A 17,224-nucleotide genomic window follows, 5' to 3' on the forward strand; every position below is an offset into this window, starting at 1 on the left:
TATTGTTAGCCAGCAAACAAAAATTAAATGAATTTAAAAAAAAAATCATTTTATATTTATGTAGAGTGAGGAGGATGAATTCAGCTGAGGAGAGAAGCAGCTCTGTAGTGTGGTGGTACAGCAGTGGATAATTTCTTGCCAGACGGCAGCAGGGTGGACAGGCTGTCACAGGGGTGGGTGTTGTCCTTTGGTATCTTTTGGACTCTGCGTAGGCACCGCATCTCACCGATCTCACTGATGGTTGGTAGATGGATACAAATGATTTTTGTGGGCATGTTTAATAACCCGCTGATGAGCCCTCTTATCCTGAGCCGTGCACAAACCTTTTCATTTGGTGATGTTTCCAGTCAGTATGCTTTCCGTTGCTCTTCTGTAAAAGTGAACAAGAACTTGGCATGCCTCTAAATGTAAATCTTTGTCAGGAGCAAAATGTGTCCAGCTCTTAGTAACTTCAGGACACAAAATATACATTCATCCTGTAGCTATTGCTGTCCAAGCCAAACAGTGTGCATGCAGTGTTCTACCTGATTTATTATACATGTTGGAGATACATGAGGGATTAACTGGCACAGTCTCTGTTCCATTTTCTCAGACAATGTCAGGATTCCTTGCTGCTGCTGCTGCTGCTGCTGCTGCTGCTGCTCGATGAAAAATGCGTATACTGAAACCTCAGTGGAATGAATTATTCTCTCAAAATACAAGCCAGGAGTCACAAGAGGTTTCTTTTTGGAGTCATATACTTCGATAAGATACTGAAACATATTAGCACTAATGTATTCAATACATTGATTTGAATAAATGAAAAGGTTGACAGTAAGCACTGGCACATCTATTCATTTTAATTAAGTAATATTTTCCTATTATTCATTTCATGATTGTGAAACATGCTTTTCTTTGAACAGAATGTGGGATGCCAGTGAATAGCCGAAGTCAAGGTTTAAACCCTGCACAAGTATTTCAAATCATACGGTCCTCTGAATAACACTGACGTCTCTATGTGTACTTCTCCTTTAGCAGGAGAGAATGAAAAATAAAGGCCTTTTTCATCTTCTTTCAGGCAGGTGCCCTTGGCTCTGATGTGTGCAAACACATCTCATCACTTCAGAGAGTCAAAGGCCGGGGCTAAGGTGGCCACAGGACATCTGTTGTCCTGTTTCATTCCTCCCTGTTGTCATTTCCTTCCTTGGTTACTTTACTGTGCAGAAGGGAATGCACAGAAGGCATCCAAAGTCAAAGCATGCATCACCTCTCAGTGAACAAAAGTGAACAAAAGAACAAAAGTTGTGCATATAAGGGACGGCAAGAAAAAAGCTCAAGCTATTTTCAATGATTGCAGAACAAAGAAACACATGTAAATTAAACAGGGCACCAGACAATAAATATTTTTTGTGGCTCTGACATGTTCAAGTGCAGCTTGTCTTCACAGAAATCCAAACACTGGGGGCCAAAGGTGACAAAGTAACAGCTGTTGTCCAATTTCATGCCTCAGTATCTCCATTTCACCCTGGAAACGTGATTGCGTGGGAGGTTTCAGAGGGTGTCTCACCTCTCAAAGACTGAGTCACTAGTCCTCATTGACTTAGAGACTCCTCACACTGACTTGTGCCATACTTCAAAACTGTAAACTTAATTAACACACGCTAGTGGTGTGCTTGAGACCTAACAGTTTATACGCAAACAGTTTTTGCAAATGTTTCCGTACTGATCATACATTAGGACTGCATGTGCTGTGTTGCGCAGAAGATGCAAAAGCTTTCTACTTTCTATCGTTTTTTTCGTGAAGGTTCAGCACAGCAGCAGTGTCCAAATCTTTGCCTCACTGTCAATCACCATAAACCAGTCCTGACCTTGAAGAACCTTAAGTGTTCATAATAGCATTCAGTCAAAATCCATTCGCAAATCTTAGAGAAGGACCGAAAGGAAAGAGAGAAAAACACTGATAAGGAGAAACGTGAATGTGTGAAGATAGATGGGGTGGAAAGTTTCATCATCAAAATGAGTTTTTGATGCCTTGTGATGTCCAGCATGAGATATAGCTCCAATGCTCTCTTTGCCTCTCTGTGATGTTGCAAGGTGACCAATTCTCCAGTGCTGAGCAGAGGTGGCAGACACAGTGTAAGCTCCCCTTACACTGTACATCAAAGTTTGTTTGTCGAGTGCACTGGGTTTGTGTGATGCATACATTGTAATTTTGTGAGCTTTAGATTCTTTCTTCACTGCACTCTAACATCTCGCCATGATATTTAGTACAGATGTTAAGAAGTCTGACTTTGGTGGTCCTCTCAGCTTTTATCCAGCCTCATGATGAAACTGGCAAATGTGCCTTTTGGTGAGGATCAGTTGCCATAGAATTTGATGGGGGTATTTATGTTCCCCCACAAGGCGAATTGTGACAGCTCTGGTGATCCCTTAACAGGACAACCACCATGTCAAAATTTCAGTTTTGCTTGGGTATGTGACCCAAAACAAATGACATACCATTCATCCTCAGTACATTTTGTTGAGTGATAATTAGCAGCTGTTAGCCTGCTAACATGCCAAAGTTAGTGGTGAATATGGTAAAGTTTGCCCCTGCTTCATATCAACATGCTGTTATTTTAATTGTGTGTTAGCATGATAACATTTATCTTGAAACATGGTTATGCCAAATGATCATCCACTTACATGGCTGCAGACTCTTGTCTCTATTGTGGTTCATGTCTACCTCCTCATGATGCACAGAGTTTCTCTTGGTTTCATGTCTTTCTGTCACACCTTATGAACATTCATCTTTAAAGGAAAACTGTTAAACGGTATACATGAGTACTACATGAGTAATAAGTAATCCATTGGGTACTAGTACTGTTTTCCAAGTGCAGCTACCATCTAGTTCTGTACCTGTTCCAGTTCACATCTCTCACATATCTGTGCTGCAATGTCTTTACCTGTATCAGAGACGTATATCTAGGTTACGAAAATGATGATGTGATCACATTTCAAAAGGAGTTGAACATGAAAAGCTAACAGTATTCCACACATAGAAAGATAGAGAAGAGTTATTAAGTTGTTGAAGACTTTAATTTTCTTGTTGTGCATGTTTGCTGCATCTTTAAAGGTCATTGTAGAAGTAGTTAAATGTTATCCCTTTGCTGTGTGGGAGACTGATGATTCATTACATAAAATCATTAAATATCATCACATAACTGTATTAGTTTCAGTGATTATTATAGGAATGATTCACTTGCTATAAGAAAGATATAACAACGAAAAGTGAATAAAGAGATGAAGCATAAAAGAGTGAAAGAAGGAGAGAAATATTTTGTCTGTATCATTGCTTTGCATTGTGTGTTTTCAGACATCATGAGAGGAGAACACAAGCAGAATTTAAAGTGACTTCCATTACTCTGCCTCTAACAAAGAGTTGGGACAGAAACCAGGCACATAATTAAACCAGCCTCTCACTACAAGTATTGCAACATTGCATTGTGGCACTTGTGCCAAGGAACAAGCAGAGGATGCCCAGCATGACAGTCACAGACCAACTCATACAAACAAACAACTGTGTGTTCGCTGAGTCTAGTTTTTCCTGATACACTTGTGACGCAAGAGCTGCTAACTCATAAAAATAATAATAAAAACAATATCTTTGATGCGGGACAGAATGAATAATCAATCATTCTTACAAGATAAGATAAGCAGATTATGATAGAGGTAAGATAAAGATAACATAAACTTATGAACAGTTATTAATATAAACAGAGGGCGTTCCCAATACTCCAAACAACATAGGCCGATAGCTGTGTGAATAGGTTACACAGTGCCAGGCACAAAACCTCCAAGTTAACTTCAGAATTCTGCTGTGTCCATGCAACATTTGAAACCCAGCATGAAACCACTCAATATCTTATCTTCAGCATAATGCAAACGTCAGAATCCTGCCACTACACACGCAGGCACTGAAATAAAAAGCAACACTGATTCTGGCACACACACACACACACTGACACACACCCAAATACCTCTAGACAACAGATGAGTCACATTTCATTTTTAGATCAACTAATGATGAATTAATACTCTTTATAATCATGGGCTATTGTCCCTTAAAAATCATGAGACACAACTGAATGCTGCTTACCGAGACAAATGGCACAAGATTTTATTATCAGCAACTGAGAACTGTGCAAATACCCACAGTAATGCAGTATAACTATGTACATGTATTAATTTGCAGTACAAATTTGACATTCTTGCATGTTACTTGAGTGTTTCCATTTAATGATGTGTATATATTCCTCTGCATTTGTGAAGGAACTCCCATACTAACCACTACATTTATTTGACAGCTGTAGTTTTTAGTGAGATATAAAACAGCTGAAAGTAGCTCCACCTCAGCTAACTACAACACTACAATTTTACATATGCATAATTCATCAGTACTGATAATACTAGACTATGATACTATATAATTGAAAAACACTCACAGGAACCATTTTTCTGCTTAATGACTACTATTACCTTACACTTTCTGTAATTTTACTTTGCACATCATGGGGGTTGCTGGTCTACCACTGCCTCGCCAAGTTAGTTTGGTTGTATTATTGTGTGACTTGGTATTTAAGTGTTTTAGTATTTATTATTGTTATTATGGGGCGGCACGGTGGTGCAGTGGTTAGCACTGTGGCCTCATAGCAAGAGGGTTCCAGGTTCGAATCCCGGTCTGGGCCCTTCTATGTGGAGTTTGCATGTTCGCTCTGTGCCTGCATGGGTTTTCTCCGGGTACTCCGGCTTCCTCCCACAATACCAAAAACATGCACATTAGGTTAATTATTAGGTTATTAGTTATTAGGTTGCCCCTAGGAGTGTGTGGTTGTCTGTTTAAGAACTTTAAGATGACATACTTTAAAGGACACATTTGTCCCAAAGGTTACAATGCAGCCACTGCAGCCAATTTCTCACCGGGTTGCTGAGGCAATCTACTGGGTGAATTCCAAAACGTTTTGCACCGATGAGTCATTTGGACACCAAAATTGTAAAACATAAACAAACAAACAAACTAACAAATGAATGAATAGAGTCAGTGTTTACAAATAGCTAAATTACCCTCTGAGTAAAGGAGCTGAATGTAAAATATACGCCAAATGAATTGCTGCAGTTAAGCTAAAATACTAAAAATATTTATACTAGTATAATTAATTAATATCATAATGAGTATTTTGAAACTTTTGTTGCTCATACACTTTGTGAGACAGATAGCCCCTCAGAATAAAAAAGTCTTGTTAATGAATACGACCAGCTCCTGCTTTTCACCACCACAGAGCTTTGCAACAAGTCACCCACATATTGTATGGGTAGCAACAAGAAGGAAAGCAAAGACACGTCATTTCTCAAAGCATGGCTTATACTGCCACCTAATGGCTACACCTGATATTACACATTTCTCAGGTTGAGAACATTTTGCTTCTTTGCTGTTAAACAAAGTGATGACTACAGTAACTCTTTCTGTTAGTTAATCTCCTACAGCTTTTAATTTAGACCTTCAATATGAACTGACCTGAATATTAACTAACTTCAGAGATGGAAAACATGAAACATTATGGATGATAGAATTCCCATCCACTAGAATAATTCAGCCTCGAGGAGAGCCTGCTTATTACTTCATACCTTGATTCAAAGATGTCTCTTGCATATTTCATCAGGAGTCACTGAATGATTCATAACATAAAGACAAACAGGATGCAAAAATTAGAGACTTGTGTGGCTTTTGAGATGAATCCCGACTTCACAGTTTGGTTAAGAAGCAAATGCCATCTATAATCTGTTTTCTTCTGAAAAATATATATTTTAAACAATGAAGTGATGTTTAGACATCCATGGTAAGTAAGATAACTAAGCTATTTTTCAGAAAAGTGTCCTGAAGCTATGTTATTCACTGCTTTCAGAACCTTTTGTGGTTCCATATAAAGCTGGTTTGTAATGAAAAGGGCTGTTTTATCAAAGTGACATTTGTTTTGCTCTGCGCTCAATAAATCCAGCAGACCTCTGGAGAAGCTGGACACCAGTGACACAAAAAACTAAATATCTGAAAGTACTAAAAGCTCTGTTGAAATTCTTCATTAGAATATGTTCCCAGCAGAGAAAGAATAAAACCTTGATAAATGCAGTACTAGCTTAACAACCTTAAAGGTTAAACTCCACATTTTGGATTCTGTTTAATGAACTGTATTTAGTTTCTGAATGGTTTTGTAGCCTTTTGTATGTTATTCAGTACTTACAGAGATGTTTTATCTAATGCTTCCCTTCTGACACAATACTTTATGATTATTTCATCACAACATAAAGTCAATCAGAGAAAAGAATAACTGTTTTGAAGTATTTCTATTTCTTTATTTCGTACTTTGTGTCAAGATATCTTTTTTCATATGAAGTTATGCCTCATAGCAAAAGAACGTGTTTAAAGAACGAAGAAAATTGTGGCTCACAAAATAAAGGCATTCTCTCATAATATTTTTTACAAAGTCATCTTACAACAAACAAAAACAACGTCTCATTTGTAACAGCAGAGTACGATAAATCAAAGTTCCTCACTAAACTTTTGACTTTAACCTAACTGCGACAGAAGAAAAAAAAAGAACAGAATCATCTGTACATACAAATATAGTTTAGCTCCTGAGATTCTCCGTGGGACAGAGTCGCTGCTCTAAACCTGCAACACAGCAATGTAAGCACCGCCGGGAATTTTCTCCCTTCTGATGATCTGAAATAAAGTGAAACTGATTTAATCTGTCATCCTTCATCTCTTCTTTTGTTGAAAATGTTACTTAAAAAGCTGTATTACAACCTACCCTTGTCCTTTAAAGCGAAAATTGCAATGGTGGAAGATTTGGAGCAACATCTGACTCTGCCATACACAAGTGGTGATGTGAGCAAGTGCGAAAATGTAACTGCAACCAGAATAAAGTCTTAACTGCATCTTCCTGCGCTTACTTGATCCAATCACCATCACCTTTCTCTCTGTTCTTTGAAAGCGTCTCATCAGAAATGAAAAATAGTGTTTTTCCTGGTTAAGGTCATTATGAAGTTCCTAGTTAAGCATAGCGTTAAAGTAGATATGATGTGGGGTTACTGTATAATCATCATCTTGTTCACAAGGACAGTTGCAGGCAATGACAACGACTCTCTTTTTAGCGACTGAAAACTTTGGTGATGCAGAAAACGGTTTGAGATACCCGAACACTTCACTTTAATATTGCTTTGACAAAGGAATCATACGCTGTACAATATTCACTGACGGCACAACCGTTTGACATACGGATTCACACACATATGAAAACCTGACAAGAAGTTGGCGAGCAAATATTTATGTATACAGGAGAGCTGCAGAGATGACTGTCAGATTGTTTCTACAGGACGAAGACAGATGCTTTATGGCTGGTACTATTACACTGTTTACATTTCCCACCCCCACCTGCCCATCTTAAATTTATACACAACAAAGTGAGAATATTGGTTCAAGGGGGAGATGTCTTTATACTGCAGCCTGAGATAAACTCAGATGAATTGTCAGTTTTTTTCCGCTCCTCGCAGATCCAAGATTTGGGGTTTTTTTGGACGAAGACAAACACATTTCCATCTGTTAGGGAGCTCTGTTCATCCAATAGATGCATTCGAGACGGGTCCTTCTGTTCTATGCCAAAGCCAAAGTCCCAGTTGACATATCACTCAAACAGTCATCCATAATCTGTTCTTTTTTTATCTGCCAAAGAGTGTGATGAGAAATCTGTTATCCTAACTTGACCCACAAATAGTCTCTTTCCGGTGATTCGGTTCTTCCCCATTAAGGAGGAGGACAGGTGACGAATTCACTGCTGATGCCCTGCACCTCCTAGTGTCCGTTGACCTCAGCGGCCGAGGCGGGGGTGGAAGGAGTGGAGGAGCGAGAAGCGACAGAAGCCTTATCTCCACCAGGACTGGAGACTGGTGGCACACTGTCAGGTGCCTTGACACCGGCCAGAACGACAGGAGACACCCCTGCTGCTGCTGCTGCAGCTGCCCTGCTTGCAGTGATAGCAGAAACTGGTTTGGGTTGAGCTTGAAGTCCCGGGCTGCAGATGAGGTGATGCCTCTCCCAGTCTTTATGCTGGCAGAAGGAACCGCAGTAACGAGCAGCATTGCAGCCGCTGCATGTCTCGCTAGCCTTGCGACCACAGTTCCAGCAGCACTGAGGGAGAAAGAAGAGACAACCACTTCAGTTTCACAGGAATGTGAGGACAGGAATGAAGTATCACACATGCAAATATGTCTCTTTTTTGGGTATGCCTCTTCCAAAATAAAAGTTGAAAAAAAGCTGTGAACTCAACATTGATATGACCTTTTATGGTGATATGTTGAACTTTTGAGTCTACACTTGCCTATTGACACATTCAGCAGATATGCAGCAACATTTTTATTAATACTGAGTTGTGTTCCTGCCTGCATGACAAATTTAAGAAAAATATTCACTCTCCTTTAAGCTCTGTTAACTGATATATATACCAAGCTGCTAAATGTTCCATTATGTCCTTGTCTGTCTGTTGGTTGGTAGCGGACAAATAGAAAAATAACAGAGTTCTGGAGTTTTTTCAGTGAAAATGAAGGATGAAAGTGAGCCTCCTGTGAGTTGTGTCCCAAAAAAACAAAACAGCGACCTGAAAGATGCTGTATTTGAATTTTCAGCTTCAAGTATGACTGTGTACATCTAATTATAAACTGATTGCAAATAAAAAAAACAACCTCATGTGTTTGTGTGCAGAATGACTCTGTGCTTCATGTTCACAACTGTTATATTTCTGCTCACCTCACTGGAATCCTCCTGTTCGTTGATGACCATGATGGCATCCTCCTGAGCCTTCCTCTTTGCCTCAGCCAGAGTCTTTTCCATCTTAGCCCTTTCAGCAGCAATCATCTCAAAAGCCTTCTGTTCAGCCTCTGCTACTGCTTTCTGGACCTCATCCATGGCCTGACGCTTCACTTCATTCACTGCCTCTTCTACATATCGGGGGGACACATGATTTAACCTCAGCTCAGCTTGTATTGTATCAGTAAAAATCTGTAATCTTGACAGTAGTTCAAGTCAAATGCATTATGATTAGCTTTGCATTTAACTAAATATACTTGCATTACACATCAGTAATTTAAATTTAAAATTTGATGGTGTTCTTACCAGCTTTCCTCCAGATCTCATCTGTAACGTATGCTGAGCCTGGCCGTTGAGCGAAGTCACGCTGGGAGTCTGCAGGAAAGCAGACACAGAAGGGATTAGCACCTGCCAAGGCTTATAAAGATATTGAGATGATTCAGTGTTGAAATAATGGCCGACTTTGTGACTGACAGCCCAATCAAGGTTAACAGGTGCTTACAAAGAAAGGACACATAGGCAGGCAGAGATATTATCTTTGTCATCTAGACTTGTATTTTGTCGTTAATGCAAACAAGTCTGCATATCTGGGCCACACAATCAACATGAATGTTGTTTATCTGAGTCTTGGACTGATCTGAGTTCTGACAGCTTTAGAAAGGAATGTGTTTGGCTTGGAGGAAACTGCAGACCAACAAGCTGTGTCAACATTCTGTCTGTTCCTCAGATCTCCCTCTCTCCCTGCATCTCAATACATTTCTGTGTTGCTCCCGGGCTCTGCCTCTCCAACACAGCCACCTGACTCATCTCCTCTTTCTCCATCTCTTATGCATTGTGTCTCACAACCACTTTCTCCCTTTTTCCTTCATTTGCATCCTTTCTCTTCAACCGAGACTGCACACACCATCCCTGCTGCCATTTCCACCCCCACCACAGTCTTCCTCAGCCCAAGCCCAGGCAGGCAGGCAGGCAGGCAGGCAGGCAGGCAGGCAGGCAGGCTTCCCGGCTGGGGGCCCAGATGGTGCTCTTGTGAATCAGCCAGCTCTGGGTCTCTGTGCCTGCAGAACGGCAGGACAGCCCTTCTGTGGCCGATATGGCCGAGGCCATTCCTGGCACCTGTCTGTGACTATGGACCAGCAGGGGGACGACAAGGCTGGCACTCAGAGAGAACTGTGCCAGTACACAACAGACTGGAAGACTGTGGAGGGACGCACTAACACACTGACATGTGACTTTGCTGCATTTCTGTCAATGACCACTAGACGGTGTATGGAGTGTAAAATAGAAGACAGGCTGTCCCTAGTTAGTGTTCAGACCTTCTGTCATTCAAATACACCCCAGAATATTCACTTCACATCATTATTGCTATTGACCTGAGTATCCAACCTCTGTATCCCAGAGTGAAATGTCAGTAGTCATATCTTCCTGTCAAGATATTCCTGCCTATTTTATCATATATTCATATTTAACATAAAGGACCAGTTTGTCTGAATTAGAATTTAAAAAATATCGTATTTTACATGTTCTCAATATCTGTGTCTGAGATTTTTTTTTTTACCATTAGCCAATTTCAACTGCAGTGGCAACACTGTGTCAAGCATCCAAACCTCACATCACACAAATGAAATTGTATCCACTCCCATGTTCTAGTCTGGCAAAGGTTTAGGAGTGGATACCTCCAAACTATCTGCATGGCCAAATAATACAGTCAGGGTCAGTAAATGAAGTGACCCTTTAAGTGTAACAACTAACTGATTTCCATAGGCTTGGTTTCATCCCAGGGACCACAGAGAAACCTCCTCTTGGAGAAAACACTGGGTGCCAATCAGAGAAATGACAAAATCATTATCATACTAACAGCAACTGAATTGAAAATAGCAGTACCCACCCGACTCTGCAGAGTGGGGGCTTTGTGTCTTAGAGAAGGGAGCCGAGCCTGAGCCTCCTTTGCGTGGGTCCTCCTGCTCGCTCGAGCGCCGCCTCCAGTAGTTGAGCTCCTCGCGATCCGACTCCTGGCATCGTCTGAGCACGCTCACTGACCTCCGTGTCTTTTCCACCATGTCCACAATGCAGTTCAACACCTAGAGGATGAAGAGGGATGCACAAAATTTTACAGTGAATTTGCTTTCAGCTGTTTATGAAAGACATCATCCAAATAACCTCCAGATGTGCTGGAGATGTATCACTGTTTTCATCCTCTGAGAAGTTAAAACTCCGTTTAGAATAGGACTCCAGTAAAACAAATTAAATATTACATTCTTTCTATATCACAAGCCCTTAGGAGTAGTGGTGCCTGTCTACAGACTTACATGGTCCAGATGTCTCCATTCATCAGCCCACTCTCGGTCTGTCAGTCTGTGGTCCACCGGCTCCTCGCGGTATCCCCCGTTCGTGCCTGATTAAAACACACACAAGACAGACCACAGGCCAGTGTGATTAACATTCTTGTTAATGTAAGAGAAGCCACAGATGACATTAAGTGAATGAAAGGTATGTTTATTTCTGTATCTGTGGCAAAATTGTGCTTTTTTTTAAGTCAACAAAAAATGTATCAAGCCCAATCAAAAACTCACACAGTGGCTTCATTAATCCACCACAAGACATCCTGTGGGAATCATAAATTGGGTAAAAATAGTTTCTCACAGAGCAGAATAGACATGACTTAAAAAGTCAATGGCCTCAGCCTTTTACATCCTGAATTAAGAGTGACAGCAATGAAGTAAAGTAAATGAATAAGCAACAAAAGATGTGACATGGACCGAGGGACTGTGAGAGAGAAAGGTGGGGTGAAAACGAATAGGAGAAGCCTGTGATGCAAAACAGACTTCCAGCGCACAGAGCCAGCACACATCTGGAAGTCAGCTGTCAACCACAAGCGCACACACACACACACACACACACACTCTCCCCAAACTTCTTCCTTAGCGCCTTCCCTCCTGGAGCTCACAGCATTCCAGTAGGGAGACACTCAGGCTGAGTGGAGCGGCTCCACTTCTAAACACAACCAGCCGCTCTGACACTCACTGTAGACCATTACAGCCCTGAACACACACACATGCACACACTTACCGAACTATCTGATTCAGTTATTACACAACACTAGGACTTAAACAGTATGTAATTGTACAATTAAACAGTATTAATAGTTTGCATACACAAGGTTGTGCCCATGCAGAGCCCAAAACCTCTTGATTCATGTCCATACACACACAAAGAGTCAGCAAACCACACACTATTAAAATTGAGTGACAAACAGCCAACAAGAGGCCACGTGCAAACTAGGCCTACTTAAGAGAATAATGATTCCTTAACACACACACACACACACATAAGCACACACACTCTAGCCTTCCTCTCGACCTTTTCTCTACTCCTGGTTCTCATCAGTGTTCATCAGTTCAAAGCCACAAGTGTGTGGACTGATGTGTTTATGTGTGCCTGCGTGTGTGCGTGTGTGTGTGTGCCTATGAGTTAAGTGGCGGCAGGCAGGCGGGAGGCTGTCAGACAAGGGACTAAGACCTCGTAAACACATCACCTCTACCATGAACATATCAAGGTGTGTTTCTGTACGTGTGTGTCTGTGTCTGTGAGCTACTGCTGTTTCCACTGTGTGCTGACAAGCCCCAAATGGAGGGCAGATATACACCAGAGTAGATCCAACCCTCACTGCCTGGACAGTATGGCTCTGTTTATATGCACATGGACTCCTGAGATATGCAGGGAAAGCTACACAAACACAGAGACCACCCGTTATCCCTCTCAGACTATATCTGCGTGCGTTTCTGTTTTAATAAGTGTAATGTCTAAATTTGTCAGCCACTTGCATTCACACTGCTGTGAAGACCCATGTTAAAGTAAAGGTTGTTGGTGTTTGAGTGGTTTGCGGGAATGTTTGCATGATTGATAACTGGTTTAATGTCTATGAAGATGTATGGTAGCCAACTATCATTCACTACTAAGAAAAGTAGGAAAATGATGCCTGATGTTGTCTGTTTTTATGAATAGAATCTTTTCTCATGGTTCCAGCCATGACTGAGATTGAACTTGCCATCTTGACTAATGTGGAAGAAATAAATAAAACGTCAGCAGTCATTAATCCAAACACTAATGTAGTATGCATAATTTTGCATTACGCACCAGGGAGTCTTGGTCTGTCTTTGAGCTCACGGATCTCTAACATGCGCTGGCTGTGCTCGCGGTGCAGGATGTGTGGTGGTGCGATGTCATCCAGGGCATAGTGCTGCAAGGGTGGAGGGGTCGGGTGAGGCTGGGTGTTGAGGGGCAGCGGGTGAGCAGGGCTGTGTCGGGGAGCGGGGCTGATGGTGCAGATTCGTTTGGCGGCAGGCTCCATGGCTACTGGTGGACGTTCGTGGAAACCATTTTCTTTACCTCTAAAGAAGAGAGGACATTGGGTGGTTAAAAAAATGAGCATGGCTATAAATGATTGCTTTCGCTAACATAAATCATACTGTTGTTCTAACCTGCTGGGGCTGTGTCTCTTGGTACCAACTTCAGGGGGCTCCATCAGTAGCTCAGAGGAATCTGGAGAGGAGGCCAAGGTGGTGCTGAGCAGGAGATGCTCATGCTGGGACAGGTACTGGGCTGGGGTCTGCTTGGCTGCCCGTGCACAGTGAAGCAGCTCCCTCTGCAAAAGGGGAAGGTTTGCCTGGCAAGAACGAAAAAAATGGTAAGGTCTCATTTTAATTCACAGTAGGGGCTAAAGAAAGAAAATAGTTTTGTCCCAGGTTAATTGTCAGCCATCTGCCATTCACATATTCAGCCTTTTATCAGATACACTACAGACTCATTCAGAGGCAAAAAAGACAGAAAAAGAGAAGCACCACACAGCTTGTCAATTAAACAGACCAGAACTTGTTGAACAGTGTAACATAGCAAAGAGACAGTGTAGATGTGCCTCTCACGGGAGACGCCAGTCTGGGAAACAGGGGGCTTTGAGCACCACTGACTCTTTGAGGTCTGGCTGTAAAGTTTAATTTGGGTCTGGGTGTTTTTCTGTGGATGTGGCTTCCCTGGGCTCACATGGAGTTTTCTAAACTGCTGCTGAAGTTTGTTACTAATCCCTTGCACATGGAAAGAGGGCGGAGCATTATATGTTGGTCACAACATAAATATACACAATGACACAATGAGACAGAGACTTATAAACTCAAACTTTTCCAAACAAAAGAAGAAGATGACTACACTTCTCCCTCATTCCTTACCTTTTTTAAATATTTATTTGTAACTGTCTCCTATCCTATCTTTCCATCTCACTTTTCTGTTCCCCGTACTTCCCTAATTACGAACAGACTCTGGTGTGTTTGCAATTACACCACTTCCTCACTCCCTTTTCTCGAACAAACCAGCTAAATAACCATACCGTTCTCATTTCGTGACTCTGACCTCCTCAGATCACATAGAGCTTTCAACTATCATCCAGCAGATTCTGTAATCCTATACCCCTTTCTCCTCTGATCTGACCTTTCGACTAGCTGATACTTACAGCATCTTTCTCACACAACCCTATTGGTATACCTTCTTAACAAACATGCTGATGCCTTCTGCTTTATGTTGTACTATCCTTAACACTCTTGTCATTTCTTATGCTGATCCCCTCATGCTCCTCTGCCTCCTTTCTTTCCCTGGGGCCCCAGCTAGCGAGCACATGTGCTGTGCGTCGGTTGAGCAGAGAGCTCTCTAGGGTTCAGCGTGGCGGATGCTAGATTGGCGGCACCTTGGCAGCTGAATGCTCTTTTAACGGGACAGCGGCTCCATATGGCGCGCTGAAGCCCATAAAAAGCAAAGGGAGCGCTTTATAGGCATGTTTCACACTTCCGAGTTCCCACTTTTCTCTCTCTCCTCCTCACCCATCTCTCTCTCGTTTCCACTTCCTCACCCCATGACTTTGTCCCATCTGTTTATTTCTCCCTCAGCCTTTTCTCTCTGAAGACAGACCTCTCTCAGGGAGTTGGAATAAAGTTGTGTGGACCCCACCCTCTCGTAATAAATTAGTAGAACGAGGGGAACAGAGGATTCTTGTCTCAGCTCTCTCAGACAGACAGATGGAAGGGCTCCAAAGGTGAGTAAGAGGTAAGCATGGAGAGAGAGTAGATTTTGACTGCTTGAAGTTCCAGCGGCACAACGGACTGGAGATTTATGGGCTGCTTCACCAAGGGGAGCTCCTAAAATGTATACACTTGGAGACTCCCCTGGTTACAAATGGGGCTCAAGAGGCCTTTTAATACACACACTCATCTGTTGCTCATCAACACACACACAATCTTGATAGTTACTTTGAACTGCAGAGAAGCAGTTTGTTAAATTAGAACCTACACCGATGCCTATTTATAGAATACTGCAATGTGTCCTGGAAGCACACTAATAAAGTGTAATTAATCTATTAGTTTTCCTTCATGACTCATAAACTGTAATGTTATTGCCCATAGACTATTCTGATTATACTGACTAAGGGTTATGTCGATGTCAAGGATCTGTTATCTGACAGAGAACTGGCCAGCCATAGGGAGTAAGGATTAAAATTTAACTGAGAGGGAACAGAAAAAAAAACTGCTGGAAAAAAAAGGAAGTAATCTAACGAAATACATGAAAGCAAATATGCATGATGGAGAGGAGGTTGAACATATGTTTACCTTGAGAAAGGGTATAACGAAAGGCCGTAAGGGGAAGTTGGTTGCCTCCTGAAGCCGTGAATGAAACTCCTCGATAGTAACTGTTGAATTCTAGAAGAAGAGCAAAGTGAAGTTCAGAAAATGGTTATCAGTGTTAAGCTTTAAAAGGTTGAACACCAGTGTTAAAAAAGCATTCTTGAAGAGAGAATGAAATGCCAGACAATTATCTTTTACACAGTAATGAAGAACTTACCACAAGAGCCAGAACAAGGCTTCTGACGTTGTCTCCAATCTCAGGAGAGATGTCATTGCCAAACTGCTGCAGTGTGGTCAGGAAACGCTTCAGCTTGCTCAGCTGGCGAGCCCCACAGGTGGCTGGCAGCTGCTGGTTTGCCAGTGATGAGGAAGAGGAAGAAGACGGTCCATTGCTGTAACGCTGCGGTGGAGATGGCACTGCATTTAGAGTAGGTGGGGAATGATGATTCCCATTGGTCACTGGGGAGAAAAAAGTAGAGAAATGAATACGATCCTTTGGGTGGTCATAAGCTGTCAACCGACATTTTAGTGGTTTGGAGTCTAATCCCAAGCTACAAATGAAGCTTATGAATTTGAGGTGACAAGATACTTGCTGGGAACAGAATCAAAGAAAATACGGAAAAGCGATAATGACAGAATGACCCTCACATGCTGTGGTGGAGAAGGAGGCTGGCCGAGGGCCACTGGGATTGACGGAAGGCAAGGGTGGCATGCTGGAACTGGCGCTGCTGCTGGGGGCTGATCTGGAATGAGTCTTAGCATCCACAGGAGAACCGGGCATGGCAGGGCTCTTCTTCTCTCTACTGTCTGTAGAAATGGAAATACAGGAGAGAGGTTAGGTGTGCGTCAAAAATCAGAATGCCTTTAAAAATGCTATTGTGCCGTAAAAAAAAAATGTCACTGTATCTAAAGATTGTTTGAAATGTGTCAATTATGTGTAATTTACCCAGTAAATCTGAACAAATTAAGTGTTGTTTTGATATACTTTTTGTTTTTAACATGGTATCATTTTTTTCTAGTAAATAAACAGCACACAATTATAAGCACTAACTAAGTTTGGTGTTGCTAGTAGGAATTGTTTTTGTCCACATTACAAATAATAACAAGTCCATCTGAACTTTCTCTGTTTCTCTGCTTCAGGTCTATGGCCACAAATGAAAAGAAAAATGACTGCCAGCCACCAAAACACCATACAACACATACTGCCACGGCATCAACCACCCTACCCAACCCCCCCCTATCAAAGAGCCAGATGTCTAAAGTTTACCCCCTCACTCCCAACCATTCAGATCAATAACAGAAGAAATGCTGAAGAAGCCTATTGTGTGGGAGAAGAATGCCCACTCATTGAGTCCCTGGCCAATGGTGGGGAGGTCGGAGCGAATTCAATGAAAGAGAGAGAAAGAGAAAGGGACGAGGTTATTTCACGCTTTACTAACAAGATCGGTAAAGCTTTTGAATGTTAAACGCTACCTCTCAATATGCTATTGCCGCTGAATGAGACCACCAGATAAGGAGTATGGAAAAAGTGAAATGGGCGTGTGGTGGCGGGGAGATGTGGGATCAAAAGCTGTCTTTGTCTCCTGGAGATCCATGAAGGCCGGGTCCCGTCTCCATTTAGAGTGGATCAGACTTTTCTAACTGCTTCAAGAATGAACGATTAATAGACAAGCGTGGTCTCACA

The 17,224-nt window shown here is 41.9% G+C and overlaps 1 protein-coding gene across 3 annotated transcripts in view; it reads right to left on the reverse strand.

The window, feature by feature from the left end:
• Window positions 1–6,338: 6,338 nt before the first annotated feature.
• Window positions 6,339–17,224, reverse strand: part of cbfa2t2 (CBFA2/RUNX1 partner transcriptional co-repressor 2) — a 34,771-nt gene continuing 23,885 nt past the window's right edge. For all 3 annotated transcript variants that reach the window (XM_046383183.1, XM_046383185.1, XM_046383184.1), the window contains exons 2-11: window positions 16,189–16,347; window positions 15,758–15,999; window positions 15,526–15,615; window positions 13,357–13,541; window positions 13,013–13,266; window positions 11,185–11,270; window positions 10,764–10,956; window positions 9,182–9,250; window positions 8,816–9,006; window positions 6,339–8,200 (exon numbers count right to left, since the gene is read on the reverse strand). In XM_046383183.1, the coding sequence (XP_046239139.1) occupies window positions 7,865–8,200; window positions 8,816–9,006; window positions 9,182–9,250; window positions 10,764–10,956; window positions 11,185–11,270; window positions 13,013–13,266; window positions 13,357–13,541; window positions 15,526–15,615; window positions 15,758–15,999; window positions 16,189–16,347 (1,805 nt within the window). In that variant the 3' untranslated portion in view covers window positions 6,339–7,864. The remainder of the gene's footprint in view (window positions 8,201–8,815; window positions 9,007–9,181; window positions 9,251–10,763; window positions 10,957–11,184; window positions 11,271–13,012; window positions 13,267–13,356; window positions 13,542–15,525; window positions 15,616–15,757; window positions 16,000–16,188; window positions 16,348–17,224) is intronic.

Source organism: Scatophagus argus, chromosome 3 (assembly GCF_020382885.2).
Source record: "Scatophagus argus isolate fScaArg1 chromosome 3, fScaArg1.pri, whole genome shotgun sequence".
Classification (NCBI taxonomy): Eukaryota; Metazoa; Chordata; class Actinopteri; family Scatophagidae; genus Scatophagus; species Scatophagus argus.